At 46.7% G+C, this 17,425-nt stretch overlaps 1 protein-coding gene across 3 annotated transcripts in view; it reads right to left on the reverse strand.

The window, feature by feature from the left end:
• ACOT11 (acyl-CoA thioesterase 11) overlaps window positions 1–17,425 on the reverse strand; it is a 437,309-nt gene that overhangs the window by 345,975 nt on the left and 73,909 nt on the right. For all 3 annotated transcript variants that reach the window (XM_078670317.1, XM_078670310.1, XM_078670324.1), the window contains one exon: window positions 14,427–14,496. In XM_078670317.1, coding sequence (XP_078526443.1) covers window positions 14,427–14,496 — 70 coding nt within the window. The remainder of the gene's footprint in view (window positions 1–14,426; window positions 14,497–17,425) is intronic.

The following is a 17,425-nucleotide window of genomic DNA, read 5'->3' on the forward strand; positions in this document are numbered from 1 at the left end:
TAAACAGGTTATACAGCTTGCGGAAGAACCGGTCCCTCAGCGGTAAAAGGACATTTTGAACAAGGTACAAGCAGCATAGAAGGGAAACAATTTTCGCTACGGCTGCCCTTCCCCATTTCAGAGAGAAGGAGCCTATTCCAGAGTTCACTGGTGTTCAAGACCCATCAAAATCCTATCCACGTTTTTGCAGTGATGCTAGACCTCAGTGTGCGTGATCCAGATACCAAAACCCCTCCAAATCCCCCTTGGAGGCCCACAAGTTGGCCCAACGGTTTCCTGATCAGTCCACCCAAGGGTAACAGATGCGATTTATGGGCCTTAATCTTAAGGCCCAAAACTGCAATGAAAGAACCCAGCAACTGTAGCAGAAGCAGGACAGACTCTCTGGAAGAGTGTACATACACCAGGGCGCCATCCACGTAAACAAGATGTGAGTGGTATCGCCTACCCAGATTCCCCCAGGGTTCCATTTCCATACGAAACAGCAGCCCAAGTGGTACCCCTACCCACCAGCCAAGCCTCAATTTCACCACCCACCCAATTCAACAAATAGATGGCTCAGTGTAAAAGATCAGGGGCAGAAATTAGGGCTGAACCCCATGCCACAAAGCACCCCCATTAAATAACCCCATTACATCGTATTGAATGCCTTAGAGATCAAGGAAGACCAAAGCCATCTCCTTCTCTCCGTCCAAGGTACCGTGCAGTGCATGGGCCAACCTACGTAAATTATGAGTAGTGCTCAGTGCCGGCATGAATCCGCAGAGATCCTCGTGGCCCAGTTCCCAGACCCCCCTCGCAGTCTATTTGCTAATATTTTTTTAACAGTATCTTAAGATCTGTATTGAGCATGGTAAGGGGCCTGTATGCAGAAGAGTCAGCCAAGTCTCCTCTAGGTTTCAGCATCAAGCACACTATCCCCTCCCGCATGATTGGTGGAAGAAGACCTTTCTCCTTCGCCTCCAGAAAGACCTCCAACAGTTTTTCCTTGATGAAGGAAGAGTAGGTGAGGAAGAACTCCGCCAGTAACCCATCTCCGCCTGGGTCCTTCATGGCAGCATCCACGTCCTCAAAGTAGAAATCCTCCTCTAATTCCTCTAATTCCTGAATGACTTCCCTTCACAAGCCTCACCCTGGCCAAGAATCTGTCCGTCTCTCCCGCAGAGTCTGGTGGACCCACCCAGTATACCAACTTAAAGAGGTCCAGCAGGGCCAAAAGAATGTCTAGTCGCAGTGTCTTTAACTGACCACGCACGTATGTGTAAAATGGGATGTCTCTCCGTCTCGCGCCTGAGGACCCATGCCAGAAGCTTACCAGATTTATCAACCTCTCTATGTAACAACGGATGGTAGGATTTTACAGCAGTCTTATCAAGTGTTTCGTAGAATGATTGCAGTTCTCTATGTATCGCTAAAGTCGTTGTGCACACATCTGGCAAGTGCACCAACTACAGCTTCCAGCACCTCTCACTCAACCGCTCTAGTGTCCATGGTCCCCCAGTTCCTAGTTGGATTATTCTCCAGAGCTGTCCGCCCTGCAAGGTACATCCATAAGGAGATCGGAAGGCATACGCCATAATCTGAACCCACTCAGCTTCTCTCCCCAGGCCAGTATTAGTAATGTTGGGGCATGATCTGAGAGATCTCACCAAATGTTTTCACCACGTCTAGCCGGGAATGAACCAGACCTCCCACCAAGAAACACTCCAAACGACTGTAGATATTGCCAGCCCGGGAATAACAGGTATATTCAAAAACCACACTGGTGCAGTGCTCGCCAACCATCCAGTAAACCCAGATTATGCATCACCCTCCTCAGAGGGTCTACCATTAGCTGTTAGGGCCCTCTTTTAGGTGGATTGTGGTCCTTCACCCTGTCTAAGACACAATTAAAATTTTCAGCCCAGAGAATGGGTGCGTCTGCAATGCCCGCAACAAATCCTGCCTCCCTTCAAGGAAATGCAGGCCATCAACATTGAGGACATACAAGTTCAGTATTGTGAGCTCCTTGCTATCCAAGGTACCCTGTAACAGGACATAGCATGCTTCCACATCTGCTTTGCTGTAGGTGTGCTTAAAGAGGACACCAGGAGCAACCCAAAGGGCCACCCCCTAGTGTAGGAGAAATAATAAGCCAAGAACAACTGACCCTTCCATTTCTTGCTTAGAGACCAGCAATTTGGATCTTATGGCACTTGAGAAACGAGTGGATTCTGTAACACTTGGAGTGGTCTCGGAGCCCACGAACATTCCATGTGATAATATTAATTTGATCAGCCACAGGCGTAGCGAGTTTATGTACTTGGCCGGACCCTGCAACCCCCCCACCCTCACCCCCCCTCGGAGATCCTACATCAAAAGCCACCTAACAAGAGTACATGTCCACTGTTGACAATCCAACATAGAAACGAAAATCAACAAATTCAGAACAGTGGGATCAGCAATCAACCCCCCCCCCCCACACCCCAGGTCGGATATGCTGCGTATCAATAGTATACCACACTGCAAATCACCATTGCCTACCACTAATGTAGAGAGGCTATCCAACAAGACATGATCCCACATGCAAAATACCATGATACAGATTATGACATACCCCGGCAAATGATCACTTTGCAATCTAACAGTCCCAGTTATGCAAGCCCCTACCATGAACGCTCAGCAAGTGATGAAATAAAACAAGTTAAGTCTTCCCTGCGCAAAGAAAGAAAGATAGTTAGGCAACATTGCAGATGTTTGTCTACATTAATTGCCACATCATGTCGCTGTGTCATTCTGCATCACAGCCTCTTCCTGCATTGGCGACATCTCTCCACCCAAACTCCAGTTGCCGGAGAGGCAGGTCCAGAGCCATGGTCCCATCATCATGAATCTCCACCTTGGTAGGACCACTCCTCTCAGGGGACTGTCGGCCCCCAGATGAGGGACCCCCACCAGCTCTCCCGTTGACACCCTCCGAATCAGCATGCCTCTGCCTCCCAGTCCTCTTAGATCCAGTACATTCCTTGGCACCCTATTCCAGACCTTCTGCCAACGCCACACATCATCAGGATGATCGAATTACAGTAGGTGAAACACGGCCCAAAAGGCTCCAGCTTAACCCCAAACATTTAAGTTCTGGCCCCGTGGTTGTCCAGCAGGCCACATGCCAATCTAGGGCAGGGGCAACAGCAGCCGGGCCGCCCAGGCTTTGCTGACACCAGCAATGTCTAGCAGTGGCCCAAATTCAGCCCCGTGGCTGTGCACGGAAGAGAGACTCACCGGGGCCCAGCCTCAACGAGTGACATGCCTGTCTCCCCGCCGTAGATTCACAGGCCACCAGCTTCCCCAGAAGAGGTGCTGCACGTTCAGAGCTGTGCGTCTCTGCCCTCTGTAGGGTCTGCCGTGCTATAGGCAGGCCCTGGCTTCGCTATACAAATGACATGTCAGACTGGTCATTCTGTATGCAGGCGGGAAGACCCCGAGCGTTCTTCCGCAGGTTTATTTATCCCCTCGGCACGGACCCGCCCGAGGGGTGTGGGGATGCTTGGTCAAAGTGGATACAAAGTATGGGAGTGCCCGAGTGGCACTCTACATCCCTCCTTTATTTTAGCTGACATCAGGATCAAAGTCATTCTTATGGGGAGGCACAAGCAAAGTCTCGGAGTCTCTGACTGGGACCTGGGTTAGGCCGTAAACAGTATCGGTTGTTGCGGCGGCTTGGAGACGTCGTAACCTCTGGGGGGCGTTCTGTAACATTTTCACAGTCCTGGGGCTGAAAGGGTGCTATTGGTTGTTCTCCAGCCCTGGGGCTCACTGGCACACACCCTGCCGTTGCCGGACTCCACACTGGTGATGACTCTGCAGAGTCTCTCCGTGGTGTCATGTGGTGGTAGACCTCAATTCCGGCATCAGTTTCAGGCTTGGAAGCTCTCTTGAAGGTAGAGACGTTCCGAGTGACCAGCTGGTTTCCTCTGCGGGTTGTTACCATCGTTCCCTTGACCTTCTCGACAGTCCAGACCTCAGGCTCGTAGGGCGTCCTGAATTTCCACCCGGGGTGTCCGTCTTTGATCACCACAGAGTCCCCTACGGCAAAGGTTGGTTCTTTCGCATGGCGCGCCTCACTCGCTTTCCGATTGGTTGTTTCTCTTCTTGCCTGAACTGCTTCCTCATTCCTTGGTTCCGGTGCCCATTCTGGGCCCACCGGTATGCTGTCTCTCGGAGCTTGTTTAAACAACAGATGGGCTGGAGCACACTTCGTCGTGCTGTGAGGTGTTTGACGATATGCCCCTAGAAATTGGTCAAGGGCAGTTTCCGGATTTTCCCCATTGTCAACGGCAATGCGCAACGCTCTATTCAGAGTCCTCATAAGTCTTTCTACCTCCCCATTGGCTTGGGGCCACAGGGGGGTGATCTTTCGATGACGGATGGCAAGGTTCTCTAGATATCCCTGGAACTCTCGTCCCTGGAAGGGGCGTCCATTGTCAGATTTGACCTCAGCAGTGAGGCCCATGGGCGCAAAGATCCGGTCCAAGGCTATTTTCACCTGTGGAAAAGCTGTTGACGATAGGACCTCCACAATCGGGAACTTTGAGAACGAGTCGACGATTACCATCATGTGGCGACCGTCAGGAAAACTGCCGAAGTCCACACTTAGGTGCGTCCACGGAGTCACGCACGGCTCTTCAGTAATCACAGGTGCGGGCGCCGGGTCTCCACCAGTGATGGTGCAGGCATGGCATGACCTCACCATCTCGTCTACCATTGCATCCATGGATGGAAACCAGACCTTGTTTCTCAGCCTTGCTTTGGTCTTGGCTGTTCCTTGATGCCCCACGTGAGCTAACGCGAGGATTATTTTCTGCAGGCCTTCTGGTACCACGATTAGGTGACCCCCTCAGGATAACGCCATCCTCCCCGATGCTCAGCTCATGCCTCATTTGCCATAGTTGCTGTCGAGCGTGATTAACCTCCAGCCTGAGGGTTCGGGCCCCATCCATGAAGTGCGCCCAGCTTTTTTCTGCCAGGGCTTCCTTGACTCTGGACAGGGTGTCGTCTTCCGATGTGGCCTGACCTATCTCTGCCAATGTCAGTGCTTTGGGACAAGCGGACTGTGAGACCATGTGGACGAAAGCCTCGACACCAGGAGCGGCATCTGGTGCCTGTCCGGAGCCGCCCGACCGCCCGTCTGGATGACGGGAGAGGTAATCCGCAGGATTGTGGGCTCCAGGGCGAAACAAGACTTTGAAGTTATATCCTTGCAATTGTACCGCCCATTGCTCAATACGCAGGGGAGCCAGCCGGGTTGAGCCTGCAAAAAGGGGCATCAGTGGCTTGTGGTCGGTAACCACTGTGAATTCTTGACCGCACAGGTACAGGTGGAAATGCTGGCACGCCCATTTAATGGCCAGCGCCTCACGTTCGATCTGCGCGTAGCGTTTCTCGGTGTCGGTCAGTGCCTTGCTGGCATAGGCAACCGGCTTCCATACCTCAGCCCCCTGTTCTTGCATAAGTACCGCTCCCAGCCCGACCGGACTTGCGTCGACGACCAGTTCCGTTCTGCGTTGGGGCTGGAAGTACACCATCACCGTCTTCTCGAGCAGGCTGGTCTTGATGTCATTGAATGCTTTGTTTGCGGCTACAGACCATTCCCACTTCCGGTCTTGGCGCGTGAGGGTCCTCAGGGGCTCTGACATTGCTGCCAGATTCGGGATGAATCGGCCACAGTATGTGGCCATGCCCAGGAAACTCCTCACCTCGGTGGGGTTCCGTGGGGTGCTCGCTTCCCGGATTGCCTCGGCCTTCTTGGGATCTACCTTGAGTTCTTCTCGCGTGAATGTGTACCTGAAAAAGTCTATGCTTTCCTGGTAGAAGGAGCATTTGGATTAATGTACGGTCAGACCGCTGATCACTAGTCGTTGCAGTGTTGCTCTCAGGTGTGCATGATGCTCCTCAAAGGTGTTGGAGTATACCAGAATATCGTCACTGAGGTTGATGACGCCGCTTAGTCCCGATAGCACCTCACGAATCGCGTTTTGGAAAACTTCAGCGGCGGAAGATACCCCAAAGCTGAGTCTTCGGTAGCGGCGTAGCCCTACATGAGTCGAGAAGGTGGTTATGTATCTGCTTTCCGTCTCCAACTCCAGCTGATGGTAGCCCGCATTCAGATCAAGCTTGGAGAACCACTTTGCGCCATTTAGGTCAGCCACTATGTCGTCCATGGTCGGGGTGATATGCCGCTCCCGCTTCACTGCCGTATTGGGCAGCCTCATGTCGACGCAGAGTCGAATCGCTCCAGGTTGCTTGGGCTTGGGGGCTACAACCAGGGAGATACCCACGGCGTGGGCCCGGGCAGCCTCATGTCGACGCAGAGTCGAATCGCTCCAGGTTGCTTGGGCTTGGGGGCTACAACCAGGGAGATACCCACGGCGTGGGCCCGGACACCTTCTCTATCACCCCTAGTTCCTCCAATTTTCTGAGTTCTTCCTCCACCTGCGGTCTGAGATTGAAAGGCACGCGCCGGTGCCGGAGGGCTACAGGTCGTACCGATGTATCGATGTGCAGTCGGAATTTCCTTCCTTTGAGTTTTCCCAATCCCTGGAATAGCTCCGGAAACTTTTCAAGCAGAGCCTCAGCGTGGGACTCGTGAACTTGGTTTGCAAAGAATACAAGCTCTAGATCTTCTGCCGTGTGGCAACTGAGCAGGGTCCCTTTCTTGCCTTCTGTCACGTGGAACTTTGCCTTCGTGGAGAGCTTCCCGCTCACGATGGTGGTTTGGATGACCCCTTGCAGCGGCAGGGGGTCAGTGCCTCTGTAAGTGTAGATTTTGCGCTCGACGGCGCAAGTGCCGATTTAGGCGAAAGCTTCTCGTACTGCTCCATCACATTTACAGACGCACCTGTGTCTATTAGCGCCTGAATGTTGTTGCAGTCTATGGTAACTGAACACATTGGTGGGGGACGTCTCTTGGTGCCTGCCCGGTTGACATACGAGATGACAAACACCTCGTCGTCATCGTCATCTTCATTCATGGGGCGTCTTCCTTGAGCTTGATCGTCCAGTGGTGGCGCCTGTTCTTCCAGCGATATTTGACGGACACGCTACGACATGCTTCTGGCCCTGGGCGCTGTTGCTCGAAAACGTCCTCCTCGGCACACTTTGGCGTAATGGTTTGGCCGCCCGCAGCGGGAGCATATCTTTCCCCTGGCTCCGCACGCGGCGTCTGCAGGGTGGTCTTCTCCGCAGTATCCGCATTGGTTCTTTTGCGCGGATTTAGGTGCTTGGCGCGTTTGGGCGGGCCTCCTCTGGATGGCGTCTACCTTTTCTTCTTTGATCGGCAGGAGCCTGGCTGTCGACTGAGTGGCCACCGGGGTATGCAGGGCTGCTTCCATCACTTCCGCCCTGGCGTCGGACAGTTCGTGGGACCGAGCCCGGACCAGGATTTCGTCAAGGGAGATGCCCGGCTGACGTAGTATCAGTTTTCTCAGTAGCTTGGATCGGCATCCTACTATGATCTGGTCTCTGATCTCTTCTCTTGGCTCTCTGAACGGGCACGTGCTAGCCAGCCGGCGGAGTCTTGCGTAGAACATGACTACGGATTTGGATTCAGTCTGCCAGGCCCTCTTGAATTTGAACTTTTCAAAATCATTGTTGGGTTGTGGATCGAAATGGGCGTTCAGCGCACTGACCGCCGCGTCATAGTCGTCATCTTCTCCGTTGTTTGGGAGTGTTTCAAACAGATCATAGATTTCCTCTCCCCCATAGTAGATGAGGAGCGAAAGCTTGACTGTTCCGTCGGTTTCTCGTGTCCCTTTGAAGTAGTGGTTGAGTCTCCCCCCACCCATGCCTTCCAACTGGGGGCTGCAGTCGCCGGGTCAGCAGATTCACTAAAAGGGGGCAGTGGTGCGACCGCGGTGTGGGTGTTCGTCGGTGGCGGGAGCCTCAGCGCTGGCCCTGGGTTACCTCCAGCTCCCTGTTGTGCGGCTGCTGCCGCTGTCGCTGCCGGCGCCTGGACACTCATGGCGGCGCTGTGACCTGGTTGGGCATCACTCTATGACGGCCTGCGTCAGCGGTTTCGCTTTTCCTTCCTGGCGCTAAAATGGATGTGCGCGGTCTCACGCTGCGCCACTGGCTCACTGCGGGGTGCGAGACCTTTGTTCCTTCCTGCGCGTGGTGATGGGGCCTCAGGGTTTTGCGGGGCACCGTGCGTGCTGGTGAGTGAACGTGCGAGTGTCCTCACGTCTCATATGTTTTGTGCCCTATAGCAAAGTTCTTTACTTCTTTTTTTTTTCTGGGAGGTTTGGTTCTGCCAATGCTTGTTTGTAACCTCACGTCTTCGCGGTGCGCGGTTCTGCCCGGCCTCCGCTGCCGTTCGCACTCGTGGGGCCTTTCCGACACTGCTTGTGTCACTCAGGCGCTTCTGCCTCGCACATGGGGGCCGTGCTCGAGCTCGCAGGCACTGCGGCGGGCAGCCCCGGCTGGGGCTTACAACGTCAGGCCTGTCGTCTTCTGGGCCAAGCGCGGCTGAGCGGGCTGCTACGGGATGGCAGGACCGCCGGAGGTGCCAGGAATGCAGGTGGGCCGCAGCGGAGACAACACTCAGCGGCCTGGGTGTGGGGAGGCACGCGCGTCGCACTCACCCAAATGCCGTATCAGTACCGGGAGCCCGCCAGCTGAAAGCATTCCCACTGGCGGGATACGCGTGGGCAGGCTCGCACCAGCAGTCGGATAGCCGCGGGCTGACTTGGGGCACGCTGGGGGCCCTCGCTCTTCCTCCACACACGGCTCGTGCTGGAGCGGGACAGCCGCAGGTGGGCACCGCGCGCCTCGGAGTAGGCAGGCACACGTGGTCAGGTACCGGCCTCGTCACCAGTGTAGGGTCTGCCGTGCTATAGGCAGGCCCTGGCTTCGCTATACAAATGACACGCCAGACTGGTCATGCTGTATGCAGGCGGGAAGACCCCGAGCCGTCTTCGGCAGGTTTATTTATCCCCTCGGCGCAGACCCGCCCAGAGGGGTGTGGGGATGCGTGGTCAAAGTGGATACAAAGTATGGGAGCGCCCGAGTGGCACTCTACACCCTCCATCCAGTCGGAGTCTGGGACTCCTAGCCTCAGAGCTGCAGGGCCCGGCCGGTCTCAGTCATAACCGGGCCACTCAAAGGAGAGAAGAGTGGCCCGCCTATACAGGTCTTAGCTGCTACCGCGGCTAGATCTTCCGGCGCAGGTAACAACTGGACCCCCTCTCTTGGCTATCAGTCAGGTTGTGCCGTTCCTCAAGAGACGCGCCTTTGCTTCAGTAGGGCTGGATCACAGGGAAAGGTGGCTTCCCCGGACGCAGCAGCGCCACTCAGTCCTCCGCTCCGGCCGCCAGAAGCTTCCAGGCCTGTCACGAGTGACCCCAGCCCACGCTATCCAGACGGGACCCAGCACCACGCCACACCAATTCTCAGGGTGCAGGCCGATGGTTAGAAGTCCAAAAACAAGGCAGGATTCTACAGAACAAACTGGGGCCTCTCAGGAGCCTCCTAAAAGCGCTTCATGTTGGCCATCTTGCATGGCCACATCCCGCCCCCTCTCCTTTTAAATATAAAGGGAACACAGAGTTCTGTTTGCCACAGAAATAAAAATAAAAGGAAACACTTGGTTCACCAAATAAGCTACTGTGGCAAGCTGTTTGTTTTTGGAGTGTCACGTAAAGCTCGATATATATATATATATATATATATATATATATATATATATATATATATATATATATATATATATATATAACCTACTGGCGGTCGCCAGTAGGTAGTTATAGTTAGGACCTAGTTTCCATAGGAAATCCGCAACATTCTATTGAGAATAACTTTGGCGCCGGTGGATGAATCTTTGCGAATTTCTCAAAGAAGATGGCCTGCTCCGCTCCGCTCCTTCCCTGAAAGTTTGGGGGGGATTCGTCAAGTGGGGGCTGAGATAAAAGGGGGGTCCCAAAACGTGTTTTCCCCATGTTATTTTCCATAGGACGTTTAGACACGGCTACAGCTCGAACGGCTGAATGGATTTATAAGACATTTGGTAGAAAGGTAGAGTCCGGCTCGCAGATTACGCTTTTCTTTGAATGGTGTAAATCTGTTCAGTAGTTGCTGAGAAAATTAACTTTGAAAAAATATATATTGGGCTACATTGGGCTATATATATGTTAGAGCCCAAATTTAGCCCAATGTAGCCCAATGTAGCCCAAAGATGGCCACCAGAGACAAAAAAAACAAATGTAGCCCAAATATCAGCCAGATGTAGCCCAACTATAGCCCAATGACAGAATGTCCCAGAGTGTTCTAAAGAACAACTAGAGCGCTAACAGTCTTACTTATGACAAAAGTCATCTTGATTGGAATAAAGTGTTAACACTTAAAACATTTAATTTGCAAAGGAACAAAATGAGGGGGTTCATTTTGCCATAGAAATTATGATTAGTGCTGAAGAAAGAAAAATTAGGGCACATTTTGAGTGACTTCTCAAATCCTCTTATATTTCATTAAAAAAATTCTGATATGCAGTCTCCCAAGATGGCCACCAGAGACAAAAGAGCCCAGATGTAGCCCAAATATCAGCCAGATGTAGCCCAACTATAGCCCAATGACAGAATGTCCCAGAGTGTTCTAAAGAACAACTAGAACGCTAACAGTCTCACTTATGACAAAAGTATGGCACACCTGAAGTCATCTTGATTGGAATAAAGTGGTAACACTTAATACATTTAATTTGAAAAGGAACAAAATGAGGGGTTTCATTTTGCCATAGAAATTTTATATATATATATATATATATTCACTGAAAAAAACATAGGTTTTAAACACATTATAGTTAGGAAGTGCATTTAAAAAACCTATGAAATTCACTGAAAAAACCATAGGTTTTACACACGTTATAGTTAGGAAATAGCATTTACAAAACCTATGAAATTCACTGAAAAAACCATAGGTTTGACACCAGTTATCGTTAGCTGGAAATTTTACTCACATAAAACCAATGAAATTCCCACGTTATAGTTAGTTGGACTCACTATAACTTGCGCGTGCAATGCACTGCTGATGACGTCACATATTACATCACTCCTGACATGGTCAGTGACATCAGTCATGACATCACTGATGACACCATCCTTGTGACAGAGTGACAGACCTCTTTTCACTGTAATGTAACCCTTGAAACACATATTCAAAAATAGAAACTAAAATTTTCAAAAAAATGGAGATACCCATACCAGTTACAACAACCAATTCAATAATTCCACCATCTATATACACATCCACTCATTGATCAACAGTTCTATATAGTCACTCGTACATATACTCACTCATGATATGTAGTGATACACCTATACATCCTGTTACACACCGACAGTCATCCAAAAGATACTCTCACACATATTCACACATGCAAATAAACTATTGAACATTCATTTATTTGCATATACAGCTATACACACACACAACCACCCTACTTCTATGGAAACTTACACATACTTACTCTCTTAAACAATCACTTATAGAAACACATACTTATCTAAACAGGAACTCTTACAATCTCTTTCTCTCACATATACTCACTTATATACATCAATATTCACATATATTAGATTAAAACATATGTAGTTACTGATAAAGACACTAGTGAGACAGTCATTCACTCACTAACACACACATATACACACTCTTCCACCCATACAGTCCTGCACATATGCTGTCTTCAAAACACATACAAAGAGAGTCAGTCATTCATGCATCTATGTGTTAAGTAATACCCCCACCAAACCATACAATACTGATACTAACAGAAACATCTAATAACCCATATACATACACATGTAGCTACTCACCAACCCATGCAACCATTTATACACAAAGTGAAACACATACATATATTTAAATATTTAAACATTACTCTAATATATGTATTCACTAAGATACACTTAATAAACCAGTTAACCAATCATTTTTTTTTTAAAACATCCAAGTAATCACTTATTTAAACATTTATTCTTCCATCACCTTTTACATATACATATATAACACATATTTATTTTTTTAAAAGACACACATTCACTGGATAGTGTCATCAGTGAGGTCATGACTGATGTCACTGACCAGGTCATGAGTGATGTAATATGTGACGTCATCAGCAGTGCATTGCACGCGCAAGTTATAGTGAGTCCAACTAACTATAACGTGGGAATTTCATTGGTTTTATGTGAGTAAAATTTCCAGCTAACTATAACTGGTGTCAAACCTATGGTTTTTTCAGTGAATATATATATATATATATATATATATATATATATATATATATATGCCACATATTGATGCTTGCTTAAGAGAGTAATGTTCTAGTCAGATGGGTGCCAGTTGCTTTAGAGAAGGAGTTTAAATTTTCGTTCTGTTTTGATGTGGTCGGTTGATTTTAATAAGAACTAATTGGCACTCCAGGGGCAGAGTATAAAGTGCACATTAAAACCACAGCATATTCATCAGTCTGTCGCTGTACTAATTACAGTGGGCAGACGGGTACAATGGAGTTGCAACTGCCTGCTTTAAGCATATGCAAAAAAATGCCTCTTCTGCTCCACCGAACCCTGCAGTTACAGAATCAAACAGACAGGTAGCTGCACATGATGGGGGTTGGCAGTGCAATGGATCTCCAAGGCTGCTCCTGTTCATCAACAGCGTTTGGATTGAGCTAATAATAAAACAGTCTTCACCTTTGTTCAGATTATGTTGCATTAAGTGACACTATAGCTGTGCTTGCTTTGACTGGCAGCAGTGTGGGAGAACAGATTAACTGTGGAACCCTGAACATTCTGTTGAGTGCAGTTGGAAGGGACACTATTTTTCCCAGAAAACGTTCTATATTACAGACATAACGTCTGAAATGGTAAAGGCCAAAAGGATTTCTGTTTATTTCTTCACTCAAATTACAATCCATAAATATTTAGTTCATTTCTGAAGTCCAGAAATGAATCTAGCAAATGTTCTAAATAATATCTGCTTACTCAATAATAGGTACCTGCAGCATTTACCCAAAAGCATCCATTCATCATAGACCTTATTTACCTAGAAGACAGACAAACAAGATCACTTTTTATCATGGAATTCAAAGAACTAAGCTCTCTACCTTACAAAGATATGAACTGCGTTTGAGGGACATTACACTTCCCAAACCCGAACATCAAGATCTCGAATAGCAGTCTTTACATTGTTGGATTTTACATTGGGAGTAATTACACAAAGTTATTACATCAGGAGTACAGTTACATAGCAGTACTTTACATCAGGGGTACTTTACTAGATAGATAAGAGTGGTAAGTATAAGTTTTATATTTATGTGTGTTTATATGTATGTTCACATATACATACAAAAAAAAGAAGGAAGCAGAGAACTCTGGGTAGTTCTCAAGTTTAGGTTGAAAGCAGCTCCAGTATAGGGCACTCTCAACACTAACGACACTCTAAGTTTGCTCATCTCAAATGTCTGCTTTTCTATAAAAGCCTTTAAGCGTAGGATTAGCACAATGCCATCCACGCGGAGATAGAAAGGACACGCTGAGATAGAAAGGGACAAAGTCTTTTGCCATCTGTTTTTCTTTTTTTGCATAGTTTATGTGTCACTCTATGCCTAAAAGGGATTTGTGTTGACTTATACTGGATGTTCCTTTGTGTCTGTACAAAGCTATACCTCTCTGAAGAGCGCTAATGAGAACAAAACACGTGTCAGGGGTTTCTTTTATTCATTTCAGGTTGGCTTGGATGGTATTTTACCAATCCAAAGCTGTAATACTATGCTTGGAGTGGTAAAAGGCTTTGGCCATTTTACAGCTCGGCATGGATAGCACTGTGCTAATCCTATGCTTAAAGACTTTGCTGTAGAAATGGCAAAAGACTTTGTCCCTTTCTATCTCAGTGTGGATGGCACTGTGCTAATCCTACGCTTAAAGGCTTGGATAGAAAGTATATCTTGATAGCTTCCCTTGACACACACAGACAATGGCAGCCTGAAATTCAGATTTTTATGAAAGAGGTGAGGTACTAAATACCTAAGATGCACAAGTACTTCAAACAGAAGCTGTAATTACTATTGGTGAATGTCACTGTGAAAATGACTGCCTGATTCATGCTAACTTTAAAGTGCTAAAAATATTGATCACTTTTAACTAAGTTTATCCCTTCCTATTAGGTGGCCACTCGAAACTACAGCATCCCAACTTACGACGTACCTACAAATACAAATTTTTAAAATGAATAGTCCCCTTTCTACCATGCAATTTCTTAACAATAGGATTTTATTTTACCCAAACAAAGCGGCCAAGACCTTCAGGAAAAAAACTTGCAGTTAACAAACAGTTAAAGCAAAACACATGATCGTTCAATTTTAAAATGTGGTCCGTAACATGCAGATCACACGTTACCTTATAGTTTGCTCAAAGTAGATATCGTCCACAGAGGCAGTAACACAAGGGCAGCCGGCATGTTTTTCAGCTGAAAATTAAAAACGAGGAACTTTTATTGCATAAAAAGACAGCTTCTTCTAAATTTGATATGTCATCAAAGAGATGCACAATAAGACAGTCAATCACACTGACGTATATGCTCATTTAACTATGAAAAAGTTGCATGTATTACTCAATCAACCTGTATTAGTTTTAATGTAATCCGACATAAGTATTCAGATGTTGTATAAGGCAGCTGTTAAAAAATAAATGTTATTGTGATGGAAAGGAACCATTGATTTTATTTTCATAAAGGACAACGAATGCTTCATAACTTGACAGCACCTGCATTTTGCTAGTGCTCCTTGATGGCTTAGAAGCAATGTTATTTTCTGAATTTGTTACAGCACAATATATAATAAACCTGCTTGGGGCACACGCCATGCCATAGAGAGGACATACTCACAGTAGAGCAGAATCACAACAATGGAACAGACAGCAGGTAAATTCCGGGGAACTTTACTTAGATAATCAAAACAAAGGGAATTCATTGCTATGTTAACTTAATTATCACTTCTTAGCAATCGATTGTGAGAAAATATAATAGTGAAATGATCATAGGATATCTTGCAATTAATGTGAATTCGTATTTAAAAAAAGCATTAATAAAGAAAACCTCTTAAAAGAGGTTGTTTTCCTAGCTAACCCAAAGAAAGAAATTTACTTAGCCAAGAAGATTACTTGTGTGAGACACATCAACATCAGGGGACCTTTTCCCTACAATCAATGCCACAAATCACCTACTACCCATCACCCCTTTCTCATCTCCAAGTCCACAAGTCAAGACAAAAAAAAAAAAGATACAAGGTTTCAATAAGTAATCCAAAAGCAAGTTTGTAACGCTTATGTTTACAATCAGCATGAAAACAGTGACAACCAGCTCTTATCTTATGATTATTTGCAGAACTATAAATCAAGTGGGTTTAAGAGTCAGATTGCTACGATGGGAATACATCATCTCCCATTACACGCATCAGATATCTCTACATCTAATCAAAGGTAGAATGTAAGACCAACATTCAATCCATGCTGCCTCTTGAGGATTCCAACCACATCCCCAACACATATCTTTGAGAAGGACAAATATGTTATCTACATGGTCCACTGGCATGCCATTAAAGGACTGAAAGATGTAAAAAAAAAAAAAAAAAATGAAATCGGACTGAAATCATGAGACTAACAAGAAGCAAAGGTCTGCATCTTTTCATCTTCATTTAAAGCACAAAGCAGAATGAAAGTACAATTCAACTAAATTTGCCTTTGAATTATTCTGAGAAGCGGTATACATATACACTCCCAGAAGATATACCAGGTTGAGGTGTTACTAAGAATAATTTAAGAAAAGCTGCTGCATTTTGTGCAGCTCATCTCCTAATCTTTGTAGTACTTCAATTTCTCGGCTGTGCAGTAGAATCTATAGAGTACAAAATAGTTAGATTTCTTGAAACCACCTGCTTATCAACTTGTTAATTAATCATAAGAATTATACAACAATGCTTCTTGCATATTCCAAAGTCATTGCATTATGTTCGTGCTCAGAAGCATCATACAGCTTCGCGTCATGTCAAAAATTCTTTCAATCGTATATTATTTTCATAGATGGAACAGTGAGTTGTGGAAGGTTGTGCTGCTTAATGAGTGCCTGAGGAATTACCTTTTTTAGTTGCAGTTATACATAGTGCAAACCAGACCCAAATATTGTTAAAGCTCTTAAATAAGAACAAATTGTGTACATAAGCATATTTATTTTGTCACATAGTATAGTGTAATTGGCTTTTACTTTACATAAGACTAGTTACAGTTTTCATATATTAGTGAATTGATTTGAGAAGGGATAGTTTGTAATCTACAGTCTGCTCTTATGTATAAAAAAATTACCAAGTCAACTGCATGTACCTTACTGTAATTGGCAAGGCTAACATTTTGTGAAGCCCCAGCAACATATGATCACCCTAAAACTTATATGCTTTGCTCAAAGTCCTTTGTAACAGACCTGTAACAGAGTATGAATAGGGAATACAACTGGTTGGCATTGGGAATAAGTGGTCATAGTTTTGATGTGAGCTTCCTATGAGCTTCCAAATTGCCCAGAGTGACCCACATGGATGAACCAGGTCACCGGATGAGTACCGTGGTATTTATTTATTTATTTACTGGTTTGAATAGCGCTGGAATCGACTCCAGGTGGAGTATCTCTGCGCTTTCGGAGCCGGTTAAAACAGAGGTGTGAAAGAATAGAGGCTAGATCTCATTTCTGAACAGTATAGTTTTTAGGTGTCTCCTGAATGTAAGATGTTCTTTACACTGTCTCAGAGACAGAGGGAGTTTGTTCCATAATGTGGGTCCTGTGATTGATAGTGCTTTGCTCCCATGTCTGGCTTTTTTAGCACGGGGGACCACTAAAAGGATTATATATATATATATATATATATTAAAAAATATATCGCCTTGCGCGACCTCCATTGGCTGAGCATCCCAGAACGTGTTAAATTCAAGGCACTCTGCTACATGTTCAAGGCCAAGCAGGGCAGCGTCCCAGTATATGTTCAGGGGCTGGTAAAGCCCTACAGACCCCTGCGCTCACTAAGGTCATCGGACACTGGCAATTTCACAGTACCAAGATGGAAGTTGACAAAAATGGGAGGCCGTTCCTTTTCCACCCTGGGTCCTAAATACTGGAACTCCCTCCCATTGGCATTAAAATCTGAGACCAACTTATTCCGCTTCCGTAAGGCTCTGAAGACCCTGCTCTTTACTAAGCGTGACCAATAGTCGGCTGAGGCCTCAAGTCAAGGTGACACTCCCTCTTTCTTCTACAGTCTATCCCTGGCGCCGGGAAACCCATTGTGGGTAGCTGTGCGCGATACAAGCTTAAATAAATAAATAAATAAAAGAAGATTGTTGCTGGACCTAAGCGA

Source organism: Lissotriton helveticus, chromosome 1_2 (assembly GCF_964261635.1).
Source record: "Lissotriton helveticus chromosome 1_2, aLisHel1.1, whole genome shotgun sequence".
In the NCBI taxonomy this organism is placed as follows: Eukaryota; Metazoa; Chordata; class Amphibia; order Caudata; family Salamandridae; genus Lissotriton; species Lissotriton helveticus.